This window comes from Trichomycterus rosablanca, chromosome 1 (genome assembly GCF_030014385.1).
Source record: "Trichomycterus rosablanca isolate fTriRos1 chromosome 1, fTriRos1.hap1, whole genome shotgun sequence".
NCBI lineage: Eukaryota > Metazoa > Chordata > Actinopteri > Siluriformes > Trichomycteridae > Trichomycterus > Trichomycterus rosablanca.
Window position 1 is genome coordinate 5,947,230 of NC_085988.1, and position 27,041 is coordinate 5,974,270.

Here is a 27,041-nt window from a genome sequence, read left to right on the forward strand (position 1 = left end):
AACCCTGTTTGCTCCAGGGGCGTAACAGCTGGAATACTGCACACCTGTACATGTAATACATGACAAATAAAGGCAATCTATTCTATTACCATATACGTATTTACACACACACACACACACCGACCAGGCATAACATTATGACCACTGACAGCTGAAGTGAATAACACTGATTATCTCTTCATCACAGCACCTGTTAGTTGGGGGAAGGGGGGGGGGTATATTAGGCAGCAAGTGAACATTTTATCCTCAAAGTTGATGTTAGAAGCAGTTAGTGAGCGTGAGGATCTGATCGAGTTTGACGAGGGCCAAATTGTGATGGCTAGACGACCGGGTCAGAGCATCTCCAAAACTGCAGCTCTTGTGGGGTGTGTCCCGGTCTGCAGTGGTCAGTATCTATCAAAAGTGGTCCAAGGAGGGAACAGTGGTAAACCGGTGTCAGGGTCATGAGCGGCCAAGGCTCATTGATGGCCCGTGTAATCCGATCCAACAGACGAGCTCCTGTAGCTCAAACTGCTGAAGAAGTTCATGCTGGTTCTGATAGAAAGGTGTCAGAATACACAGAGCAGCACAGTTTGTTGCTGCAGATCAGTCAGGGTGCCCATGCTGACCCCTGTCCACCACTGAAAGCACCAACAATGGGCATGTGCACATCAGAATTGGACCACGGAGCAATGGAAGGTGGTCTGGTCTGATGAATCACGTGGACGGCCGGGTGTGTGTGTGTGTCGCTTACCTGAGGAAGACACGGCACCAGGATGCACTATGGGAAGAAGGCGAGCCGGCGGTGGCAGTGTGATGCTTTGGGCGACGTTCTGCTGGGAAACCTCGGGTTCTGCCATCCATGTGGATGTTACTTTGACACGTAGCTCCTACCTAAGCATTGTTGTAGACCATGTTCACCCTTTCATGGAGACAGTTCCCTGATATCTGTGGCCTCTTTCAGCACAAAACTAAAATGCTTCAGGAACGGTTTGAGGAGCAAAACAACCAGTTTGAGGTGTCGACCTGGCCTCCAAATTCCCCAGATCTCGATCCGATCCAGCATCTGTGGGACGTGCTGGACAAACAAGTCCGATCCATGGAGGCTCCACCTCACAACTTACAGGAGTTAAAGGAGCTGCTGCTGACATTGTGGTGCCAGGTGGTGTGGAGTCCATGCCTTGACGGGTCAGGGCTGTTTTGGCAGCAAAAGCGGGGGACCAACACAATATTAGGAAGGTGGTCATAATGTTATACCTGATCAGTGGATTATTATTACTATATTTGTATTAGCCCCAGTCCCTGCCACTGAGAAGCACCTTTATATACTGATGCTGCCACCACCATGTTTCACAGTAAGGATGATATTAGCCTCAATCAAGTACAAGCCAAGCTTTTTTATTTCTATTTTGTCACAATTAGCACAAATTCCAACAGACACACTGCAAAATCTTATGGAAACAAGGGTGGAGGTATTTGTATATTTGTATATTTATGGCATTGGTATCGGAATGGGATGTCCATCAATCTGATGCTCGTCCACACCCTGTACAGTCCCAGATTTGGCAGTATTAATGACCCTGATCTCTCCGGTCCAGGATCAATTCAAGCTCAGTGTGTGGGGCTTTAAATCAGCAAGTTAGCATCAATTATATCAGTCATGGGTGAGACGGCGGCGCCTGATAGCCCAACGCGTTTTACGGCTGATGATAAAAGCTAAAGAGCCGAAAAGAAAACGTGCACCCTGACATGAAAAATGCGGCACGTCCTTCTCTCGTGCCCTTGAGGGGCATTTAGGACGGAGCTTGTGGATGGGGGGCAATAAATCAGGAAGCAAAATTGTTAGCTCACTAAGCTAACACAGTTAGCATCAGGATGTTCAAACCGATGGGCTCAGGCTGCACAACCCGCTAGCATGCTGGCAACGTCTCCCTCCATGTACCGAAAACAGTTAAACTGTCCCTGATGAGCCTGAATTTACAACCCGAAATCAGTGCAATAAAGAAGCATTATGTTGATTGGCAGTATTTGTGCTTTTATATATAAAACTGATGATGTATATATGTAAAGTACTTTATTATAGTATTTTTTGAATAGATTTTATTGCAATATGACTAATATTCTAATATTTCAGAAACAATGATTTATGTTTAAACTTTAAACAATTTGTAAAAAATGCTAAATTAAAATTAGTGCATGTAATTTGACTTTGGTAATTATGCATTTTTAGGCATTTATTCTTTTTTTATTTATATATTTATTTATATTTGCAGTAAGAGCTCAGTACCTGGCTAGGAGAAGACAAAGGTTATGTTAAACATGAAGCATAAATAAACAAACATAAAGTACACATACTTGTGTGTATTTTAGTTATTTCTATTACCTGGAGAAAAATAGATTTTTCATTAACATGCTCTTCTGCTGTCTGTCATTAGTCCAAAATAAAATGCACCCTATAATTAAGGCATAACACTATTCACCGACCAGGTATAACATTATGAGCACTGACAGGTAAAGTGAATAACACTGATTATCCCTTCATTACGGCACCTGTTAGTGGGGGGGGGTATATTAGGCAGCAAATGAACATTTTATCCTCAAAGTTAATGTTAGAAGCAGGAAAAAGTTTGACGAGGGCCAAATAGTGATGGCTAGATGACTGGGTCAGAGCATCTCCAAAACTGCAGCTCTTGTGGGGTGTTCCTGGTCTGCAGTGGTCAGTATCTATCAACATGGTCCAAGCAAGGAACAGTGGTAAACCGGCGACAGGGTCATGGTCGGCCAAGGCTCATTGATGTACGTGGGGAGTGAAGGCTGGTCCGTGTGGTCCGATCCAACAGATGAGCTACTGTAGCTTAAACTGCTGAAGAAATTAATGCTGGTGCTGATAGAAAGGTGTCAGAATACACAGAGCATCACAGTTTGTTATGTATGGGGCAGCATAGCCGCAGACCAATCAGGGTGCCCATGCTGACCCCTGTCCACCACCGAAAGTGCCAACAATGGGCACATAAGCATTGGAACTGGTCCATGAAGCAATGGAAGAAGGTGGCCTGGTCTGATGAAGCACGTTTTCTTTTACATCACGTGGATGGCCGGGTGCTGGTGTGTGTGTGTTGCTTACCTGGGGAACACATAGCACCAGGATGCACTATGGGAAGAAGGCGAGCCAGCGGAGGCAGTGTGATGCTTTGGGCAACATTGTGCTGGGAAATCTTGGGTCCTGCCATTCTTATGGATGTTTCTCTGACACGTAGCACCTACCTAAGCGTTGTTGCAGACCATGTACACCTTTTCATGGAAAGTTTGTGAAACATTTCTATTCATGTCAGTTCGATAAAATGTAAATAAAATCTGGTTTAAATCTATTGTTTATTGATCTCTTCAAATAGATTTTTAACAATAGGAGGTCTTAATGTCATTTGGGGCGACCACTTATCATGTGGTGCAACCAATAACAGAAGTAACTAAATTAAATTATAAATAATAAATCTTACTTATGTTGCTGAAATATTAATCACTGATGCAGTATGCCTAAGTTAATGGTAATTGTAAAACATTTTAATGTGTTTGTGATTTACAAGAAAAATAAGTCTGTTAAGTACATTTAAGGAAGTGAATTTGATGTTATACAACAAAAAATACAAGTACAGTGGAACCTCGGTATACGTCTGCTTTGGTATAAGTCGAACTTGGTATACGTCCTGTTTGGAGGCGAAAAATTTAGCTTGGTATACGACCTTTATTTGGAATACGACTCGGATGCTAGAACTTGTACGGGTCAAAATCAGTCACGACACCGCCTGCTACTCTTGTTTAACTCTCGCGAGATAAAGCCACGAGCATCATTACGCCAGTTGCTACCATTCAGTAAACAACCCGCGCTATAACTCTATAGCTATAACGCGTTATATAATGTTCAGGTCCCGTTAATGGTGCGCCGTGTTGCTAGGCAACATGAGGGCGAACATAACATTCGCAAACTATTACACTATTTCTTGGGCGAAACATCCGCTTAATGATTAAGATTACTGTTTATATTAATCTGGACATTTCCGTGTATAGTACATGACTTAAAATAGTGTTCAAGCAAGTTTGTACTTGTTCTTTTCAGTGGTGTATTAATATGGAATGATGTGAGGTGGTGACAGGTGCGCTTTTATCAGGAGTTTTACAACGGCTTTAAACGCTGCTCAGCCAATCAGATTTTAGGACCGGAACTATCCGTTTTATAAATTATTTTATACAACCCCATCAACGTATAATATGCCAATAACAATAGGATTTTTTTCATGGGAACGGATTAATCATTTTCCCTTTATTTCCTATGGGAAAATTTGTTTGGTATACGTCCTGTTTGGTATAAGTCCAAGGTTCTGGAACGGATTAAGGACGTATACCGAGGTTCCACTGTACATTATTTACAAAACTCAAAGTAATAACAATGTGTTTCTAAACACATTATATTATGAAGTACTTGCAAAAAAAAAACCTCTTAAGCATGTTGATTTAATTAATTTTAAAATAAATCACAGTCGCACCACATGACATTTTGTTAGGCCACAGCCAATTAATCTGGATAAAAAAAACACTAAAATTACTTAAGTGTTTTAGTAATCAAAATTTTAATAGGAATTTACATGTACACAACATTCTAAATGTGTGAACAATTGCAAGAAACACTCTTATTTTTAGTATTTTAAAATTGGCCTGTTGAAATTCGTTATACGTCATATATACATAGTGTTATTTAGGTATAAACAAAATGGCATCTAAAAGGTTTTGGGAGTCAGACAACGCAATGATCCTATTTTTAAAGTTTTCCAACAATTGTCTCACAACGAGCAAACAGTTTGTCTAAACGACGAGTATGCGACTGCTATGGTGGAGCTGGAAAGCCTTATGCAAAATAAGATGCTCCAGCCACAGACATGAACTCATACATATCCTATATGTACACAGTACACTATCAGAAATGTTGTTGTTCTCCAGGGTGTTGGCTGGTGATGGTGGTATTATTGACATCACCCTAAGAGGCGGTAGTTTAACATCTGATGTTAATACTGTGTTGTCAGATGCTATTGAAAGGGTTATGCAGAGTAACAAAAGTATTAATACAGACGATAGACTGTCTCAATAGTCATGAGTAAAAATGGTGGTGTTCGTCGTAAGGTGCGTGACCTAGCACACAATCAGGTGATCGATAGGAACAGACTGAATCTTTTCTGTTCAACAAATACCTCAAATAACTTGTGTTTTGTAATTTGTATTGCTCATATTCTAAACCCGAATATCCCACATAACACATTAGAAATTATAGCTGAACAGATACAGACAAATGTTGGCTTTACACGGGTCCACAGAGTCGGGTTTAATGACATTGGTCGTTTTGAATATAAGTTTGATGTTAAAATAGTCGTTTTCCACAGAAGTAGTTCGGGTGATTTAGAGAAGTACCAAACTAATTACAAGCCACATACCAAGACTGTGTTTCTGTACCTCCACGATGGTCATTACTACAAAAAAAAAAAAAAAGTGAAAGCATTCATGGGTGTGCTGTATGTTTGTACGTTTTGTTATAAGGGTCACACCAATGCCAGAGATCATAGCTGTAAATGCTGCTGTGATGTGTGTCAAGATGCGTTTTGTCAGAAGTATCCCATACTTATTAAATATTGCGATGACTGTTTACACTACTGCAAGTCCACCAACTGTTATGAAGAGCATAATAAACAAAAACAACAGCCTCAGGAGTGATGACGCCCTTATGCAATCGAATCAAGTATTGTAAAAAATGTGGACGTCCTTATCATGTTAGTTTAACAAAGCCAAAACCACACAGGTGTGCATCACTGTGGTGAAGATTTAATATCAGACACCACACGGGTGTTACATACAACCAATCAAATTAAAAGAACCCAGCAATTAAGACATCTTTTTTGACTCAGATAGGATTTGAAAATGGTAAGCATGAAGCTAATTTTGTCTGTACAATTACATTTGATGGTGCAGAATTCACAGCTGAAGGATCTAACTGTATAAAACAGCTCATCAAAAAGTTTAGACTCCCTAAATATCAGAGTTACACATGGTTAGAGCACAATGCAAAATCACCATGATGGGGTGTAGACTGATCTCCATGTATGATAAAACATACAAACAACGCTACATAGACTCGTACTCATTCATTCCTATGTGCAACATCACAACATCAGCCTTCAATCTAACATGCTCAGATAAAGGGGATTTTCCACATGAATGTAATTTAAAGCAAAATGAGGATTTATGTGGGTTTATACCCAGCATTACTAGCATTGCTGTTGTTAGCAGGTGTAATGTGTTAGGAAGAAGAAGATTGTGTGATTATGCAACACTTCACACATATGAAAGAATAGAGCTGATAATGTAAGATTTAGTTTTTAGCAGTTGTGCCTCAGCTCCAACACAACCAGTAAAACCAGTACACACAATAATGAAGCAAATGGTGGAGAACATACTGAACCTCCTTATTTACTCTCATAAGATTTTAGGTTTAGAATAATCAGCACTAAATCTATAAAGATTCATGTTATTCTCATCTATTTATTTTTACTGTGGTTGTAACTTGTAACTCCTCAATTCACCAGAGGGTCACAAACCAACTGAAGCAAACAGCACATGGAGATAAAGTAGTTTCTACTAGATGAGCTCCAGCTGCTGATTGTTAGCTGTAATAAGGTGAAGTTCAATCCTATTGGTTGGGTATGAAGGTGTGCACCAATCAATGCAGGAGTTACCACCTCCAGACCCGCCCCCAATCCCAACCAAAGCCAGCAGCTCTGTTCAAAATGTCCTACTGCCCCAGTATATACTGCATACTAATCCTATAGTAGTGTGTACTATAGTATGATTAAACTGAACCATCTTCTGATTTACTGCTTCATCTTGGAACTTGCTGTCAGTTCAATTCTCTTTTAAGAGTTCTTCTAAACTCAAGTCCTCTCAGTGTTGTAACATCTTTAATTAACATGAGCTAAATAAATAATAAAAGGTCGTTCCTTTCTCTTGCCAGTTTCGGCATAATTTTACTATTTCATTATATGAAATAATTCAACACCTTCTGTAATGCAAAAGGTGGATTGGCTGCTCTGAAATGCATCCTCCTGGGACTAAATGAACAAGTAAATGTGGCTGTGGTCTATACCAGCTTTACACCACTGTGACCCTGATCAGGATGAAGTGGTTGTTATTATGTTAATAATAAAGCTTGTATTTAGGAGAAGTAGTGAGTGAGTGAGGTGTTTCCTGTACAGAGTGAATGATTGTACTGTATCACATCCTCCCCCTCAGCACCTGCAGTCGGTCCCAGCTGCAGCAGTGCAGTTACTGTACACTTCCACTCACCCAGGTTTTTGTACCACCATATAACACTGTGTGAAGATCCAGCTACCACTGATCTCATGTTCACTCTGACAGTAATAATCTCCTGCATCTCCAGTCTCAATTCTACTGATGGTCAGAGTGAAGTCAGATCCAGATCCACTGCCACTGAAACGATCTAGAATACCTGATGCTCTGCTGTTAGCCAAGTAGATCAGGAGTTTAGGAGCTTCTCCAGGTTTCTGCTGATACCAGGCTAAACGATTAGCACCATAATAACTATAAACATCAGAACTGGTTTTACAGCTGATGGTGACTGAAGCTCCTGGATCAACATGTTTTACTGCAGGACTCTGAGTCACAGTCACCTGACCTCTGGATCCTGAAAACAATAAGAAGAATAAAGACGTTCACTACATGAATAACCATGTGGGGTTTGAAGTTCATCAGTGGATCTTCTCAACATGGCAGAGCCTCCTCACCAGTAGAACAAAAAGCATCGTGTTACCTTGAGTGCAGAGAGCCAGCGTGCAGATGAAGATGGAGATGAAGGTCATGGTTGATGTGGGTGAAGATGCTGGTCAGCAGCTCTCAGTCATGAAGTGTTAAACTCACAGAGCTTTAAACACTGACAGAGCACTGAAGCATGTAGTGTGTGTGTGTGTGTGTGTGTGTGTGTGTGTGTGTGTGTGTGTGTGTGTGTGTGTAGAATCACTGTAGTGGAACAGTGTGAATGTGTCACTCAGAGATGCAATACTGCCACCTTATGGTGAAAGAACAATCAGCTGCTACATATGGAAGTATCTCCTGTACTGTCTCTTATTCTCCCTTTATTTACTATAGTAATTGTGACCTGCACTCATGTACTCAGTATTTAGGAGGGGTGTCCACATAATTTAAAATACTCCATATGATCTAAATAAAGACAGATGATAGTTTGATATAAAAGTTGTAATAAATGATCAGAAAGAGTTACAAGGTTTAGCTGAACTGAGCTGGAACTGAGATGCTGGTCTGTGGAACAAACAGACCATTTTAACCATCAACAGCAGAAACTGGAACCAGTCAGTATTTCATCTTAAATATTCTGTAGAATCCTCATGATCATCTGATCATCAGCTCTCATTTTATATTGGTGAGAACTGGTTATGTTTAAAACCACATCAAATGATGATCAGCTTTTATTTTCAGAGTACAGAGAGTGTAGATGAAGATCCTCCTCCTCCTCCTCATATCCACTATTATGTGTATCTACCATATGTTCACATTGTAGGTATACTGTTACTGACTGTAGCTCATCTGTAATTCTGCACAGTGTTACGTGTTCAGTGATTTATGGGGTAGAAAGGAATCGATTCAATCATGAAACGACCAATCAGGAGATTTGATCTAAGTGATGAATCGTTCTCAGCACATTTTATTGTTTGTATGAACTGATACTTGAATTGATCAGATCATACACTATATGACCAAAAGTATGTGGACACCCCTCCTAATTATTAGGTTCATGTGTTTCAGCCACACTTGTGGCAGCAGTTTAGGGAAGGCCCCTTCCTGTTTGAGCATGACTATGTCCTTGTGCACAAAGAAAGGACCATAAATAGTGGAACATGCTCAGTACTGTAGTGCTTTGTAGATGATGATGTTCAGTGGAGTGCAGCTTTATCAGCTCTGCAGATGTTCTCAGATCAGTGTGTGTTTCAGGGAGGTTTTTGTACCAGTAAATAACACTGTGTGAAGGGAGTGCTGTAATGCTTCTGACAGTAATAATCTCTGGCATCTTCATCCTGGACTCCAGTGATTGTTAGAGTAAATTCTGTACCAGAGTAACTTCCACTAAAACGTCCAGGAATCCCAGACTGACGACTAGTTGCATAATAAATCAGGAGTTTAGGAGCTTCTCCAGGTTTCTGCAGGTACCAGCCATGTTCGTAGTTAATGCCCTGACTGGCTCTGCAGTTGATGGTAACAGTTTGTCCTGGAGAAACCGAGTGAGATCCTGGAGTCTGAGTCATGATGATTTCTCCAAACGACTGTAAATAGAAGAAGAAAGAAAAGTTGAAGGTGATAAAGAGACGGTGATGGTGAGCGGTGATGTTGGAGGACTGATATGAAGATAGTAAATAAACAGTGAATCTCACGTTGAGTGAGGAGGCCGAGTGTATTCAGCAGTAGAATCAGAACCTTCATCATTGTGCTGCGTCTCAGTGACTCTGAAAGTCCTGAACCCAGTCTGATCAGAACTACAGCTCTTATAGTGTGTGTGTGTGTGTGTGTGTGTGTGTGTGTGTGTGTGGAATCACTGGAGTGGAACAGAGGTTTTTGTACGACGGCTTCATTGGAATGTATCACTGTGCTACACTTTTGGTGGAGGAACCAAACTCAGTGTCAGTAAGTAGTTTTATTTCTTCTACATTAAAAACATTTTTATTATTAATAATAAATATCCAGTAACTAATATTTAGTAATTTTGTGTCTGTTGACGAGTGAATATTAAAGACTGAATAAATGTGCAGGTGTTTTTGATGGTAAATATAAAGCTGGTCTCTGGTTGATGAAGTTTGGTGTAAACTGGTACGAGTGACTGGTGCTGATGTAAAATCCAGACGAATGCTGCTGTGTGTTTGTGCTAAACAATGAATATTTCTGTAATCAGCTACAGTCATGTGAAAAAGTTAGGACACCTCATGAGAACTTTTGTCTTTTCGAAAATATTTAAACATAATGAACATTTGAGCTTTATGTGAACAGTACTGAGAGATTGAGGTTATATAACTAAACAAATAAAAATGGAAAAAAAAATTCTTTAACACATAAATGGAAATTGATTGTGAGGAAAAAGTTAGGACACCCTGTGCCCTAATAGCTGGTATTTTCTCCTTTGGCTAAAATAACCTCAGTTAGACGTTTCCTATAACCACCTACCATCTGACATCGACTGGGAGAAAGTTTTCCCCACTCCTCCATGCAGAATTTCTTCAGCTGTGTGAGGTTGGAGGGGTTTCCTGCATGTACAGCCCGTTTTAAATCACCCCACAGCATCTCAATAGCATCAAGATCCGGGCTTTAACTTGACCATTCCAGAGCTTTCCATTTCTTTCTTTTGATTCATTCCTTGGTGGATTTACTGGAATGTTTTGGGTTGTTGTCATGTCGCATGGTCCACCTTCGCTTCAGCTTCAGTTTTTGGGCAAATGGTCTCCATAAAAACTGGTGTGAAGACGTCCCTCTGGAGCGCATGAAGCAGAAGTTTCCTCATTCTCACTGTTGCTCACCCAAATTAGTTTTTTTTATTGGACTTGAAATGTTGAGTGAACACAGTTGTACTCGTTTACTAAACCTAACATTTTAAGTTGAAGAGTGAAACTACTACAGCTGACGGCACAACACATTTTTTGATTTTGGACCAACTATTTCCATAATTCATGTTATGCCAACATCTATTTTTACATTCTCAGAACATAACCAAACAAGGATTTTTTTTTACAGTGTAGGAGTTTTGAGTCGAGTTAAGGTTTCATCATCACTGGAATCATCTGATGAGGATGAAACATCTTTTATTCTTTTTCTTCTTCGCTTCACAGGTCTCTCTACAGATGGCTCATCTAGTGTACGCATCTGTGTAAATGAGTAAGTGAAACAGTTTTGCCCCCGATTCCATTTTTGTTATTACCTTTTGTGATTCTGGAACAATTTTTGGTAAGGGTGAGTACAGCAGATGCATAAGCTCATCTTCACTTTTATGAGGCCAAACAGCTGACTCTTCTGCCCCAGAACCCTCATGTGACTCTTCCATGAGCCCTTCTCCTGCAGATCCTTCGTTGGCCAGAATCTGCTGGGTGTGGGTCTGCTTCTCACTCATTATGCTCGGATGACCACCGTTTACCCGTTTATATATGTATAGATTAGTATTTGTGTATTTATTATTTAGCACATCTGTATAGCATTAGGTAGCATTATGCTGCACAGTTTCTGCACTACTTGTCACTTTACACACTTGTTCACTTTAAATTGCCCTTTTAAATTATATTGATAATTTTTCTAATGTTTACTTTACTTAAAATTGCTCTTTTTAATTTTATTGATAATTTTTCTAATGTTTACTTTAAATTGCTTTTTTTAATTATATAGTTAATTTTTAATTTTATATTGTTTTTATATTGGTAATTTTATATTGTAAATTTTTCTAATGTTTCTAAATTCTTACCTTTAAAAACATTCAATATTTTTTGTATAATATATTTTTTAACTATTTTGTAGTTTTTGTAATGACTGTGGTGGAGCAGTCACTAAAGCATTTCACTGCCAGTTGTACTGTGTACCATGTATGTGACAAATAAACCTTGATTTGATTTGATTCATCGGTCCACCCTCAATACCCAACGTACACAAAATCAAACCAACCAACATGTTCATGAAGGCACTTTATTGTTATTTTGATGTTGGAAAAGTCGGCGTGTGATTGGATGATCTCCGGACCGTCACCACCTCAGCTTCAGACGTTGAAGAACTGGAACCGTTTGGTTCTCAGGCTGGTTCTCCTTGAATTCGGCATCGGGACACCTACACAGCAACACAGAGCCGTCATGCACACGTGTTAGAGGAAACTCCAGCGTTACTCCACCTTGCGTGTATAACGTGTATTTCTGAATCTAAACCAGACCTTCATCTTCACACGCGCTCTCCATCAGAGCCCCGGACTCTTCAGGTTGGGCTTCGACGATGGGAACAAGAACGTCGTCCTGCAGCTGCTGGGGGTCTGGTTTGTTTGAAGACACCTTGGAGACGTTCTTCAGTGGATCTGATGGAGACATGAAACCTAATTCCATTTTTAATGTTCACCTTTATTAGATCACCACCATCTATCTATACAATCCTTCAAACAAACCTTCAGTGCATCCTCTATCCAGGTTCTGCTCCTTCAGTTTCCATATTTTGTCCTCCAAAGCTGCTGGATCCTTCTTCATGTCCTGGTCTGGTTGTTCCACCAGGTTCAGCGGGGCCACCTGCCTCTCCTCCTTCTTCACGAACTGGTCTGTTTTATTCACTGGGTCCACCTGCCTCTCCTCCTTCTTCACGAACTGGTCTGTTTTATTCACTGGGTCCACCTGCCTCTCCTCCTTCTTTAGCTTATTCTCTATAACACTAACCCTATTTTTTACCTGTCCCTTCCCCTGCTCCTTTAGGATGACCAGCTCTGGTTCTTCCACCAGGTTTAGCGGGTCCACCTGCCTCTCCTCCTTCTTCATCTCATTCTCTATAAAACTAACCCTATTTTTTACATGTCCCTTCCCCTGCTCCTTTAGGATGACCAGCTCTGGTTCTTCCACCAGGTTTAGCGGGTCCACCTGCCTCTCCTCCTTCTTCATCTCATTCTCTATAAAACTAACCCTATTTTTTACCTGTCCCTTCCCCTGCTCCTTTAGGATGACCAGCTCTGGTTCTTCCACCAGGTTTAGCGGGTCCACCTGCCTCTCCTCCTTCTTTATCTCATTCTCTATGCAATGAATCTTATTTTTTACATGTCCCATCCACTGGTTCTTCAGGATGACCTGCTCTGGTTCTTCAACCAGGTTCAGCGGGGCCACCTGTTTCTCTACCCTTTTCACGACCTGGTCAGGTTTTTCCACTGGGTCCACCTGCTCCACCTGCTCTAACTTCTTCATCTCAATCTCACAAACCAGAACCACCTTGTTTACTGGTTTCCTCCTCTGGTCCTTTACAACGACCTGTTCTGGTTCTTCCACCAGGTCCCGTGGGGCCACCTGCATCTCTACCTTCTCAGGTTTGTTTTTTCCCAGAACCACCTGCTTCTCCATCATTGGTATTTTGTCTGCCTGGTCCTCTAAAACCTTCTGCTCCACTCCTTGCCCCATCTCTTCACCCTTTACCCCGTTTCCCTTCTCACCCTCCCTGTCCTGCATCTCTACCTTCTGGCGTCTCTGCCACCATTTTCTCTTATTTACTTTCTTCTCAGGTTTGTTTTTTCCCAGAACCCCCTGCTTCTCCATCTTTGGTGTTTGGTCTGCCTGGTCCTCTAAAACCTTCTGCTCCACTCCTTGCTCCATCTCTTCACCCTTTACCTCATTTCCCTTCTCACCCTCCACGTCCTGCATCTCTACCTTCTGGCGTCTCTGCCACCATTTTCTCTTCTTTACTTTCTTCTCAGGTTTGTTTTTTCCCAGAACCCCCTGCTTCTCCACCTTTGGTGTTTGGTCTGCCTGGTCCTCTAAAACCTTCTGCTCCACTCCTTGCCCCATCTCTTCACCCTTTACCTCGTTTCCCTTCTCACCCTCCACGTCCTGCATCTCTACCTTCTGGCGTCTCTGCCACCATTTTCTCTTCTTTACCTTCTTCTCCGGTTGGTTTACCCGCCTGTGCGGCTCGTCTTCGTCAGATGGAAGAGTCCAACAGGAGAACATGTTCATGCTGCTTACTGTTACAATCCTTAATATCTATTGTGGCTTCTTCTGGGGATCCACCAAAGAGCACATGCAGGATTGCTGGGCTTAATCCACCTAGGCATGGCCCACCATGTAGAAATGAATGACCAATCATTCGGCCAGCAACAACAAAGAAGTCACTCTCCAAAAGGAAATGGGAAGTGGAGGGAATCAAGTGGTCTTTTTCAGCCTCAAAAAGAAGAGTTCCTCCTGGCACTTAACATAAAACTAAATTCTAAACACATAGGTAGTAATCTAAAGGACACTGATATTCTGCTTCCATACTAGGGCTGCACAATACTGGAAAAACTTACATTGCAATATTCACTATAATGCCAAAAGTATTTGCTCGTCTGCCTTCGCACGCATATGAACTTGAGTGACTCCCATTCTTAATCCATAGGCATTAATATACAGGTGGTTCCCTTTTTGCAGCTCTAACAGCAGGTTTGGAACTCTGCAGTTATTGAGTCAGCAGAGCGTTCCAGACTTTTATGCAGTACGAGCCGCCTCAGCACTTGGAGACCACGCTCTGTAACTTTACGTGGTCTATCACTTCGTGGCTGAGTTGCTGTCGTTCCCAATCACTTCCACTCTGTTATAATAGCACTGACAGTTGACTGTGGAATATTTAGTAGTGAGGAAATTTCACGACTGGACTTGTTGTACAGGTGGTGAAACAAAATATAGTGCAGCCCAGAGCCGTAGATAGAGAGAGTTGCGACACTCCTTGATCTCGCCGCTACGCGGTCACGTGGTTCATGTAACCCTCCAATAGTTCCAAACAAACCCGGCGCTGTCATGTTCTCATATGGGACCGGCAGCAGTGACTGAAATATTAAACAGTAAATAATAAACATTTGTACAATTTCTGGGTATTTTCAACTGCCTTCACATTTACTGCATCTGTTAAAAGTAAATTTGGTATATGAAGTGGAAGATTGATGTTTATAATGACTTGTTAATAGGTCGTTCTTGTTAACACACAGTACATTATATTAGCATACATTACATAATGGGCCAGTGATAGCTCAGTGGTTAAGGTACTGGACTAGTAAACAGAAGGTTGCCGGTTCAAGCCCCACCACCACCAAGTTGCCACTGTTGGGTCCCTGAGCAAGGCCCTTAACCCTCAATTGCTCATTGTGTTCAGCTCATTGTGTAAGTCGCTTTGGATAAAAGCGTCTGCTAAATGCTGAAAATGTAAATGTAAAAATAATGTGATATCATTAAGTAGTAGAGACAATATACAGTATAGAGATTAGAGAGTTTTTATGTTTTGTTTTTTTACATAAACTAATCTCCCTTCACTTTCCTGAGGATTCATAATAATAATCATGAGTGTTTGTTGGTTAAACACTAAGTCATGTGGCTGGATTCATAAGGTATACCTGCACTGAATGAACAGATTCATAAACACACTACCGTACCTTTAACATTATAGTGCAGGTACATGAAATAGCTTCATTCATCTCTTATTTCATGAGTGATTAATAATTGATTCCTACATGTAATACATGAATGAATTCATTAAGAATATGCACAAGTTCATTTTGTCTAATGTAAGTGGTGGACAAGGTACACAAACCATGTAGGTGAGTTGAAGTAGAGATATCCAAGGTAACATATTACTCCAGTAAAAGTACTAGTAAAAGTAAAAATACTCTTTACCTCCACTAAAGTACTAAACTAAATTTACCTTCAAATGTACTTAAGTATGAAAGTAAAAGTAGCATGTTTTATTATCATTTCTGTAACAAAACTCTTGATTAATCAACTTTTAATTAATCAATTTTAGGTGAAAAGACTCTAGTAACTGAAGCTAAATTCAGTTATACCTATTAATTACGATAAAAATATAACATTTAGTGCTGAGCAAAAGCTAAACAATAACAGTATTAAGTATATTGATGACATTAAATTCATTATTTTTTTTAAAACAAAGCAACATACAGCTGAAAATGCTTGATAAGTACTGTAGTGGAAATGAATGGAGCTCTATGGGATGTTTGGAACTATTCAGAGCTCCACAACCCGGAAGCTGTGCAGAAAAAATGTCCCGCCCCCTTTCCAACGGTTCCCTATGGGAGTGTCGCCACTCTGTTCTCTCTACCGCTCTGGTGCAGCCCTATTCCATAAAGCAGTAATAAAGGAAATATCAGTCAGCCACAGGTTAAAAACAGCTACATTCACATGTATGTGTTAGGAATCAGGCAGGGTTAGTGTACGGGTCTGCGACTGTTGATCATTTCTTTTTTTTTTTAGCCTGGAATTTGCGTGAATCACATAACATGATAAAACACGTACTGACAGATAAACAGTGATTTAAAATGAGAAATCATAAAAGCATCTGTGAAATAAATGGAGAAAAAAAATATTTTTTTACTTACCAAAACAAAAATCAAAACCATTCTGAAGTTTGGACATGGCTGTTGCAAAGCAATGACGAATCACACCATCACCAGTTGCTGGATCACCTGAACAAACAAAATAAAATGCATACAACAGTAAACAGAAAATAGAGCTATTAAAATAGAATTTGTTAGTCTCTACCTTTATCTTGCTGTAACTTCAAACATTCCCAGTAACCGTTTTATACCCCCCCCCCCCCCCCCCCCCCGTTTCATTTAACCATAAACATTGTGTTGCTATAAACAAGCATATATGTTTTGATATCATACCCTGTATAAAATGTCTTCTTTGAATATCCTTGCTGCCTCTGTGGGATCTGGCTCTATTTTCCAATCTTCCAACAGTTAAAAAATAAAGACTGAATTCATATTTAAGCAATATTTTGCCCTGTCTCTAAAGTTTTGTTATACATTTTGCCCTACATGGTTAGTCCTACATTCACATGCACAGACTATCAAGCATGCCTTTTGGCTGGGGATGGACTCACTATGCCTCATGCCACATGTCCGATGTATGACAACACATGCAGTGTACTAACAGATGTGATGTTTTAGCTGTGTAGAGCAATACCTCATGCATTCATCACTGTGAGCCTTGATTTGTGAAAAAGGGAATTCTTCTCCACATGTCACACATTTCTGAGGTGGTGGAGATATCTACAGAGGAGATCATGTAACAATTAAATACAAGAAATAATGACCTGATTTTCAGAAGGGAAGAGCAGTTTTAAAGAGAAACTTACAGGCTCCAGATTCAGGTTCCTCTGAAGTGGTCGAATGAAAATGGTAGCATGACCAATCTGGGTCTGTGGATCTTTCAGATGTCTGACATGGTAGCCCTCATTGGGACAGGGGATGAGGTTCAGTTTGCGACTTCCAGTTGTTCCAGAAACTTTGAGCAATTCAAATCCGCCCCCTTGTCTGAGTTTTGGAAATGCAGCTAAAAGGAATTCTTTGAATTCATGTGGATTTGTCTGACTACCTAAAAAGACGACAGATAACAACATGCAAAAAAGTGCGATTTCTAAAGTTTCACTAAAACCTGAGTGTGCATGGTAACCGTGATGCCGTATGTAGCTTTAAACGTAAGACGTTTCTCCCCTAATCCTGCAGCAACAAGCCTCTGTTTGGAAAATCGACTGGGGACTAAATCCTCATTTTTGTCCTCAAGACAACAGAAGACATGAGTGTAAGAATTAAGTTGTGCGGGCACAGCAAGGCATCGCTGACTTGTTGACCTTCTCCCCCCATGTGTGTATGGCCCGAACAGTCTTGAAACCTCGGCTAAGTGAGGAGCAAAGGGTAGCATCAAACGTTAGACAATAAAGAAAAACAGCTAAACTAGATACATCACCGGCGATGGTGTATATTAGTCTAATATCTAATCACATATCTAATTTTTTTTTTACAATTGTTTGGTTAAATTTTTTCGTATTTAGCTAATGTGTAAATTCTACAGGGTGTATCACAGTCTGGCATTTAGCATCACAAACTGTTCACTGCAGAAACCTACCGTCCACTGGATGACTTGGTGTCATGGTATGTGACGGCGTAGCAGGCAAACTTGGCGCGTTTGTGGTACCCGGTGGTGCTGCACAAGAAATATTGAACACCACATTGTTAGCTAGTTCAGTTTATGTTAATACAGTACCGATATATCAGTAAGTGAATCTGGTCACACTGATTATTTCATCTATCTGAGAAATATGAACTTACTGTTTTCAAGCTGGTCAGCTACATCCCGCAACAAGTCTGCCAGCGGCCTCCCACTCGAAGCCATTGCATAGTCAATTGAAGGTTAGCCTAGCTAGTGTTCATGTAACGTTAAGGTTGTTAGAAATCGGCTGCTTCTGCCTAGTTCGCCGACCTGACCAATCCTGCTGTAGAGTGAGGATAGGACCGCCTACCTTATTAACATAGACACAAAAATACAGAAATAAATAAATGCAGAAATGTGGAAATATAGAAATAAATAAATGTATAAATAAAAAAATAAATAAATGTAGAAATAAATAAATACATGTAGAAATACAGAAACATCCCAAATAAAATCGGATGTAAGGAAATATAAAAATAGATTCAAGCCATTTATTTAAATGTCCTTTTTCATGACGAAAATGTATTTAGTAGTTTATTTATTTTTTTATTGCATTATTTATTTGTGCATTTATTTATTTATATTTATGTCATTTTTCGTCCTCCATGATTTACAACTAGTCAAGCCCTCTGGGTAATCTGTTCATGAGGAGGAACAACACTTTAAAACATGGAGCAGGTTTGTGTTGAGCTAAAATCACACGGCTTAGTGAACAGTGGAGACGTGACTGTAAATCATGTTTAATGTTATTACATCACAATCATCAGAAAATCACTTGTTTCATTAGTGTAGCAGTGAAATCAGGATACGAGCTCAGTACACTTCAGCTTTATTACCTTCATCACATTAACAGGAATGCTACAAAGCGACAACTACTGACTGTAGAACCCCATCTGCTGGTTGAGGAACCACAACTGCTGGCTAGGAAGCCACAACTACTGACTGTAGAGCCACAACTGCTGACTGTAGAGCCACAACTGCTGGTTGTAGAACCACAGCACTGCTGTGTCTGATCCACTCATACACACTAAAAAACAGAGGTACGATATAAGTACTGTCTTGTACTCAGAGGTACACTTTTCACAAATGTACCCTTAAAGGTATAATATTGTACTTTTTAGGGTCACATGTGAACCTTTTGGTTTTCTGATAAGGTACAAAGTCTTTCATTACAGCAAAAGGTACAGATTTGTGCCTTTTAACCACCAACTAAAGGTACTTTCAGGATAGACTGCAGCATTAGCACAGAATTAAGACACTGCAGCAAATTATCCCACAAGATATATTTAACGATTGTATAGGTTTGAAGTCATGTTTATTAATATTTTGTATTTTATAATATTTATATAATTAGCAGTATATAAATTAATTAGGAAGATGTGTTATATATACTTATTTCTCTGTACTTTTAGCCCTGTTTATCCCACTGTTCTTCTTTGATCAGGTCAGCCACAGGACCACCACAGCTATTATTTGGGTGGCAGATCATTGTCAGTAATAATCAACTACACCTAATAAAATAATCAAAACACCTTAAATTAAGATTTTCCTTAAGGCTTATTTTTAAACTTACTTAAAATGAAATCAGAAGACAACATTAAGTTTTCTCTTTAAGGTTTCTTTATGCTTTAAAATAAGCCCTAATGAAAACAGTCCTCCGGTGTTGCCAGATTGGGTGGTTTTTGACCAAATAATAATAAATACATTAAAAACCTAATATGGTGTACATGTTTAAGATATCAGCAGTTTATTATCAGGCCATATTGTTTTAACTTGTTTAATACTGATGAAATACTGAACATCGGTAGTTTTATGTGTATTTTTGGGCATTTTTAATGCACCTCTGCATTTTTGCTGGAAACCACTGTAGCACTCTGGCAACCCTGATCTTCCCCCTCAAATTTTAATTTTTAACGGTCGCTCACCTGCGCGAGAGGTTAATTAAGAACGGCGTTGAGGGAGCTTACAACAGAGGAGCTTTTAAAAAAAGCTGGTGGCTGCAGACATTAATATAACATCGGAGGAAGCGCAGAAATTTAGAGGTAAGTGCTCTATACTGTTCATAAATTACTTTAATATTGGCTAGCTAATCCAATGGTAGTGAATTAGTTAAATTTAACGTTAGCTAATTTACCTCGTCAGTGAAGGTTTAGAGATAATTGTTAGCACCGTCAATTTTAATCAAATTCTCTTTACTTAATACGTAAGCTTATTGTAACACACAAAGCCAGAATTGTTCATGTAACGTGAGAGTTGTAGTCACATTAGTGTGCTCCCATGTTCTAAGACGTGGTTGAGGGAAATTGAAAAACTGAGCAAATAGGTGAGTAAACACGATAAATACTGATGTGAGTTAGGAAGGAATGTTTTGGCCGTTGAACAGCGAACGCTGGCTGGCTGGCTGGCTAACGTAGTAGCGTAGCCTAGTTAGTTTTATGCACCTGAATGGTAAGCAGCCTCATTAATGTTACAGAATTCGCGCATGTGAACATGGTTTGTATTTTACATTTCCATAACTTGTATGCCAATAGTTTAATATCATAACACCACATGGTGTTAAGGTGCTTGATAGCTGTCTTGTTACTTTGAGTGCTGGAGTAGCTAACGTTAGCTCAATATGTGCAATTGTAAACATTGTGCAGAGATGAAAAGAATCATTTAACTGAATCGGTTCTGTTTTAATGTCCGGTTCACCGAATTTATTTTGTTGTGGAATCACTGTTACCTATTCGAATCTTTGTGAACTCAAAAGAATAGCTGAGCGATGGTTCAGCAGAACTTCGATTTAACACAATATTTTAATTTACTTGCATATGATGTTACATGTCTTGCTGTAATGTCCACTTTAGTGTAAGTTAACCTAATTTAAGCTGCAAGAGTAAACCAAAAAACAGACTCTGTATTTTAAACCTTCTGTGACTGGTCTCATTTAAACCTGTTTTATCAGAGAAGTAAAGTGTTATCATGCCAGTATTCAGAGGCAGGATTTGAAAATATTCCTGTTTGAAAATTGCTGAACTATAGCCCTTTATTTTAGCGTATTTGCTTGCTTTGTGTTTACTCAGTTTTTTATTGGTTTAAAAAATATTTAAGGTCTAAAATTAAACACAAGCCGTACTCGATGAACAGTCGAATTTTTGGATCCATCCCTTGTACTGTACTTTTGAGTTGCAAAAGTACTATAGTTTTGTACATCACTGTACATTCTAAACTGCATTAAAATTGTATGATTATGTTTAAATAGCAAAACTACCTGCCAATTGTAAAGTTATTTAGCTTTTGACTTTTACCTACAAGAGTAATGTAATGCCAATCTTTTTTCACCCATTTTAGACAACGATGTGGACGGAGAGACTGTAGATCGTGAACTTACAGAAGCCATGATTGCCTTTCTTTTTGACAAGTCTTTCAAAAAAACAATTAAAATTTAGAGACTTTGTGTGTCAGTACAAGAAGATAACTCTTAATTTGGAAGAAGTCACAACAGAAGTACACCTGATTCAGAATTAATGGTAAGCATCTTTATTAATTGATACTATTTTTCAAAAATGTACTGTATTAACCATCTGTTTGCAGTGCCTTATTTTTTTATTTCCTTATCAAGTTAAATGTGATTAAACCAGCCTCTGTTCTTCCAGTTGGCACCAGTTGTTTTTAGTTTTGAGTTTAACAATCAACCTATATCTGTAGTTGGAGACAGTTATTTCTTTCTTATTTTGCAGAAAAGAGACAGTTTGCCAATGACTGCCTGCCATCATATCCATTTCACGTTTTCCTAAAGATGTTCACAGCTGCCTGGATGCCAAAGAGCATTGTGAAAAGGTTCCAAGAGATTGGAACAAAATTATTAGAACGCTCTATGAAATTATTGCACAGTACACAACACTACGTTCTAATCTTGTGAGATCTTGTTACACTCCTAGAAAGGGGTGTTTAATAAATGAGTAATCCACAGCATTTTTACTGGTAACTTGTGTTTTTGTTAAAGAAATCATTGTTGGAGAGGATGCTGCATCTGTTGAGGCCCACGTTAAGGTAATACATGACCAGTATAGGAAGACACAACCTGATTTGTTGACCATGAAGGACCGCATGAAGAAGACCTTTGCATGGTGGCATCGAGAAATAGCAGAATGAATGGCTATTGAAAACATCTTGACCAAATACCCCTTTTTAAGAACAATGTAAGTGAAATAACATTAACCTAACATAATTGTATGCTGTTGGTAGGCAAATGATGGATTTTATATTTTAGCATTTTGCTATATGATGCATCCCTTTGTCTAATGGGCTTTTCCGATTCTAGTTTTTTATTCTTAAGTTTGTCTATTGATACATTTTGTTGCAATATTCAAATGAAGCTTGTGTTCTCAACAAAATATTTGTATATTTTCTGCTTTTATCTTAGTTGTGTGATTAGGTTGATTCAATCCATCCTTTGATGGTGAACATATGTTGGCGCTTCAGTGAAGGATTTATAGCTGTACTCTCTAATTTGTTGAACTAGTCAAGAGGACGTTACCGTTGAAAAAAAATATACATGGAAGTGAGAGAGGAAGCCCTGACTGAGGACCTCCCAGGTTGTGTTTTTGACCCAAATCCTAGTTGCTTCTGTGCTTTTGAATTTAAGTTGTTTCTGTGGGATTGTTATTAAAGCACATTTTTCTTCATGATGTAGGCATTGACTTTAGGGGTGGATTTGTTCCTTTACCATCCATCTTCAGGAAGAACACTGACCACCTCATTACTTTTAAAGAGGTAAGAAACTGGTGCCACAAAAACTGACATAGCCACACTTGATAAAGTCTGGATGGCCTTTTATTGCATGTTACCTGATCTAATTAGTTGTCATGCATTTTAATCCATGCCCACTGACTTAATTTTTTAGTAGGCTGAATAGTCTCCATAAGTGGGTGCCATTAGCTTTCAGGTGATTTGGATGCAGTATTAAGACTCCATGTTAGCTGACTCCTATAAATGCATTTGTTTTGCAGTTTGTTGCTACAGGCATCACATTATGACTTTTTAGTAATATCAGAAATGTTCACTCAGAACATTGTGACAGTGCACTGTCTTTGTTTCTCTATAGGGTGAACCTACAACACCATATCCAACAATTCAGCTGAAAGACCAGGACTGGAAAACCACCATTTGTAGACGAAGTCAGAGTGTGGTGAAGGTTAATGGAGTTGAGGTTTGCTCATGTGCTCCAATAGATGAGGCCTTTATCACAACCATCTGTACATATTTTGCCTTCAACATTGCATACCCTGCACACCTGAAAAGCACAATGATGTTTCTCCAAAGGTGCATTCTAAATGTTAAGGAGGACAGAAAAGCCAATGCCAGTAACTGTGACTCGAGTGATCAACCTTCTGTACTGAACCAGCCATGTGTCCAATGCACCAGTGCACAAAATGTCCACATAGAACGTTTACCCTTGTGACTGTACAAAGTCCAGGAACGGAACTGGATCATCAAGCTCTTGATACATATTCAGTTGATGATCTTTTTGTGTCAATGAAGTATTCGGTCTAAGCGCATAGGAATACAGCATTGTCAATGTTTTTAGTAAAACCTTTTTCATTCATATAAAAACTGTTGGCATAATATCAACTTTTATATGTGATGCCATATGTGAAGCTGTTCTAGATGTCAGGTTTTTTTTTTTATTGCAGAAGAGGGTGCAGGTTTGGTGGTTGAAATGGGTTTTTTCTGTGTACATTTTAATTCTACCATGTTTGGATGAAATACACTTTTAAAATTGCAATAATGACATTTCACTATTTTACTTTTAATTTGTTCTGTATGCTGTTGACATTTTAATCAATGGTTAAAATAACAGTGAAGGTGGGCAGGTCTTTGTTTTAAATCTCACTTTCATAAACGATCTATGAATTTGTCTTTGTAATGATCTCGAATTGTTTATTTGCCACTAAATAAACAGCCTTGACAGACATTGAAAAAGTGGGTATGTTTCTGGTACATTTTAGTCACTATAAGGTCCAAAATGGCTTGTCGCTGGGGTGGTACCTCTAAAAGAACATGTTGGTACCTTTTGGAAAAGGGTACACATTTGTACCATAGTTTAAAGGTACATTTTAGCCTCTTGGGGTACCTAATAGTACCTTGAGGGGTACCAAAGACATGGGTACAAAATAGGACCAGCATTGAAGGGTACTGTATTGTACTTAAAGAGGGTACAGCCCCAGCGACAAGCCTTTGTACTCTTAAGTACAAATTTAGACTTCATTTTCTTAGTGTGTACCAGCACAACACACACTAACACACCACCACCATGTCAGTGTCACTGCAGTGCTGAGAATCATCCAGCACCTAAATAATACCTGCTCTGTGGGGGTCCTGACCATTGAAGAACAGCATGAAAGGAGCTAACAAAGTATGTAGAGAAACAGATGGACTACAGTCAGTAATTGTAGAACTACAAAGTGCTTCTATATGGTAAGTGGAGCTGATAACGTGGACAGTGAGTGTAGAAACAAGGAGGTGGTTTTAATGTTATGGCTGATCAGTGTATAAATCTGACAATTGTAAACCATACTACCCATCAGGCTTTCGGGTCAGCACAGCATATTTGTGAAGGAATTTTTGCCACGTTTTTCTACTGCAGAAGATTTAATAACACAATGGATGAAACATTTTTCATTGTGGTTGTTTTTTATAAAACCTTGTAAAACTGCATTGATCTTTAATTGATTTGCATGTTTAGTTTTGATGTTTCATATCACATTTTTAGGGGCTCGGTGTTTAGTTGTATTAACTGTCAAAAAGACGTTTCACACTCTGATGGTTAAACAGCGCTGACATGAGCGGTAAATTAATTCTAGCATTTATATTTCTCACTAAGAAATATACACTGCTCAAAAAAAATAAAGGAAACACTAAAATAACACAATCAATTAATGAAATATTCCAGTTGAAAATCTTTATTTATCACATAGTGGAATGCGTTGAGAACAAAACAACATAAAAATGATCAATGTAAATCAAAATTATTATCCCATGGAGGTCTGGATTTGGAATCATACTCAGTGGAAAATCCAATTACAGGCTCATCCAACTTCAGTGGAAATTCCTCAAGACAAGTTAAAATGAGGCTCAGTAGTGTGTGTGGCCTCCACGTGCTAGAGGTAGCATGAGACGGTGTCTACAACCCACAGAAGTTGCTCAGGTAGTGCAGCTCATCCAGGATGGCACATCAATGCGAGCTGTGGCAAAGAAGGTTTGCTGTGTCTGTCAGCACAGTGTCCAGAGCATGAAGCAGATACCAGGAGACAGGCCAGTACACCAGGAGACATGGAGGGGGCCGTAGGAGGGCAACAATCCAGCAGCAGGACCGCTACCTCCTCCTTTGTGCCAGGAGGAACAGGAGGAGCAGTGTCAGAGCCCTGCAAAATGACCTCCAGCAGACCACTAATATCCATGTTTCTGTTCAAACTGTCAGAAACAGACTGAAGGTGAAGATACCATGAAGGTGGTATAAGGGCCTGACGTCCACAAGTGGGGCTTGTGCTTACAGTCCAACCCCGTGCAGGGCGATTGGCATTTGGCAGAGAACACCAAGATTGGCAGATTCGCCATTGGTGCCCTGTGCTTTTGATGGATGAGAGCAGGTTCACAGTGAGCACGTGACAGACTTGACAGAGTCTGGAGACGCCGTGGAGAACGTTCTGCTGCCTGCAACATCCTCCAGCATGACCGGTTTGGCAGTGGGTCAGTAATGGTGTGGGGAGGCATTTCATTGGAGGGCCGCACAGCCCTCCATGGGCTAACCAGGGGTACCCTGACTGCTATTAGGTACCGGGATGAGATCCTCAGACCCATTGTGAGACCATATGCTGGTGCAGTGGACCCTGGGTTCCTTCTGATGCATGACAATGCTAGGCCTCATGTGGCTGAAGTGTGTCAGCAGTTCCTGCATGATGAAGGCATTGATGCTATGTACCGGCCTGCCCGTTCCCCAGACCTGAATCCAATCGAGCACATCTGGGACATCATCCACCAATGCCACGTTGCACCACAGACTGTCCAGGAGTTGACTGATGCTTTAATCCAGGTCTGGGAGGAAATCCCTCAGAAGAACATCCGCTGCCTCATCAGGAGCATGCCCAGGCATTGTAGGGAGGTCATACAAGTACGTGGAGGCCACACACACTACTGAGCCTCATTTTAACTTGTCTTGAGGAATTTCCACTGAAGTTGGATCAGCCTGTAATTGGATTTTCCACTTTGATTTTGAGTATGATTCCAAATCCAGACCTCCATGGGATAATAATTTTGATTTACATTGATCATTTTTATGTTGTTTTGTTCTCAATGCATTCCACTATGTGATGAATAAAGATTTTCAACAGGAATATTTCATTAATTGAGATCTAGGATGTGTTATTTTAGTGTTCCCTTTATTTTTTTGAGCAGTGTATAAGCACTATAAAATTATTACTGCTAACACTGTCGTTTTTTATTTAACTCTACACAAGATATAACCTACACTGGGTTAGTGTTAAAATAACTGTACACTTTAAAAAAAAAAAAAAGAGTAAAAAACGGTATTTTTCTGGCAGCAGGGGCGCCAGAAAATGCCTGTAAAAAAACGGGAAAAAACTGTAAAATTTAAAACAGAGATAAACTGTAAAAAAATGGTAATTATATTTACCATAATTTACATCTATCACTGTAATTTTACAGGAAATTGTCCTATAATTTCATGAAATCTTCTACTTTCAACATATATTAATTGTTAGAACAGTGTCATACACCTCTAAAAAACAGAATAATTATCTTTATAAATGATAAAGAAAAGTTTAAGTACAGATAATTACTTCTGTTATCACACAAAAATAAGCATATAAAACAAAAAAAACATGTAATTTTACTTAGCAAAAGCCCAATTTTAAATTAACTGTCAGAGGTATTGCAAAAAATATCTGTTAAATTGTCTTTTTTTATTATCTAAATACATTAATAAACTGTCAAAATAAAAGCATTTTCTTTCTCTAAAACATAAGTTGTATTTATTTCATAAATTGTTATTCTTCATTTAAAAAAAATATACAAAATACAAAAATTGGAAGTAGGTCAAGATTTGTCTGCATAATACTTACTGTGAAATTTTGCAGCTGTTACATGTTATATAGAACTTTAGAACATATAGAGAACTTTATAAATGCAGTATATAAATAGCTTTTGTTAATTTCAGCTTCAAAATGGATCAAAATCCACCACAGTTCA

The 27,041-nt window shown here is 39.3% G+C and overlaps 1 protein-coding gene, 2 long non-coding RNA genes and 1 gene segment (V, D, J or C); 2 read left to right on the forward strand and 2 right to left on the reverse strand.

The window, feature by feature from the left end:
- Window positions 1–4,751: 4,751 nt before the first annotated feature.
- Window positions 4,752–7,895, reverse strand: LOC134317812 (Ig kappa chain V region 3381-like). The segment is given in 3 exon segments: window positions 4,752–4,786; window positions 7,427–7,720; window positions 7,847–7,895. Coding segments are annotated over 3 exon segments (378 nt in total).
- A 3,872-nt stretch (window positions 7,896–11,767) lies between these two features.
- LOC134317259 (cilia- and flagella-associated protein 251-like) lies at window positions 11,768–13,575 on the reverse strand. The gene is made up of 4 exons (XM_062998075.1): window positions 13,542–13,575; window positions 12,227–13,115; window positions 12,002–12,139; window positions 11,768–11,901 (listed from the first exon to the last, which is right to left on the reverse strand). Exons 2-4 carry the CDS (start codon window positions 13,107–13,109, stop codon window positions 11,834–11,836), a joined length of 1,089 nt encoding a protein of 362 aa, XP_062854145.1. The 5' UTR covers window positions 13,110–13,115; window positions 13,542–13,575; the 3' UTR covers window positions 11,768–11,833.
- A 7,630-nt stretch (window positions 13,576–21,205) lies between these two features.
- Window positions 21,206–22,248, forward strand: LOC134318068 (uncharacterized). Its single transcript, XR_010013332.1, has 3 exons — window positions 21,206–21,301; window positions 21,778–21,973; window positions 22,198–22,248. It is a non-coding gene; the product is annotated as an uncharacterized LOC134318068 (long non-coding RNA).
- LOC134318047 (uncharacterized) lies at window positions 22,245–23,742 on the forward strand. Its single transcript, XR_010013327.1, has 3 exons — window positions 22,245–22,369; window positions 22,468–22,547; window positions 22,879–23,742. It is a non-coding gene; the product is annotated as an uncharacterized LOC134318047 (long non-coding RNA).
- Window positions 23,743–27,041: the final 3,299 nt, after the last annotated feature.

Bases quoted from the DNA above. Each gene is read 5' to 3' on its own strand.
- LOC134317259 (XM_062998075.1), bottom strand. From the start codon at position 13,109: ATGCAGGTGGCCCCACGGGACCTGGTGGAAGAACCAGAACAGGTCGTT. The intron at 12,140-12,226 runs GTTTGTTTGAAG...TGTCTCCATCAG, and splicing joins GGATAGAGGATGCACTGAAG to ATCCACTGAAGAACGTCTCC. The intron at 11,902-12,001 runs GTCTGGTTTAGA...GTTGCTGTGTAG, and splicing joins GAGCGCGTGTGAAGATGAAG to GTGTCCCGATGCCGAATTCA.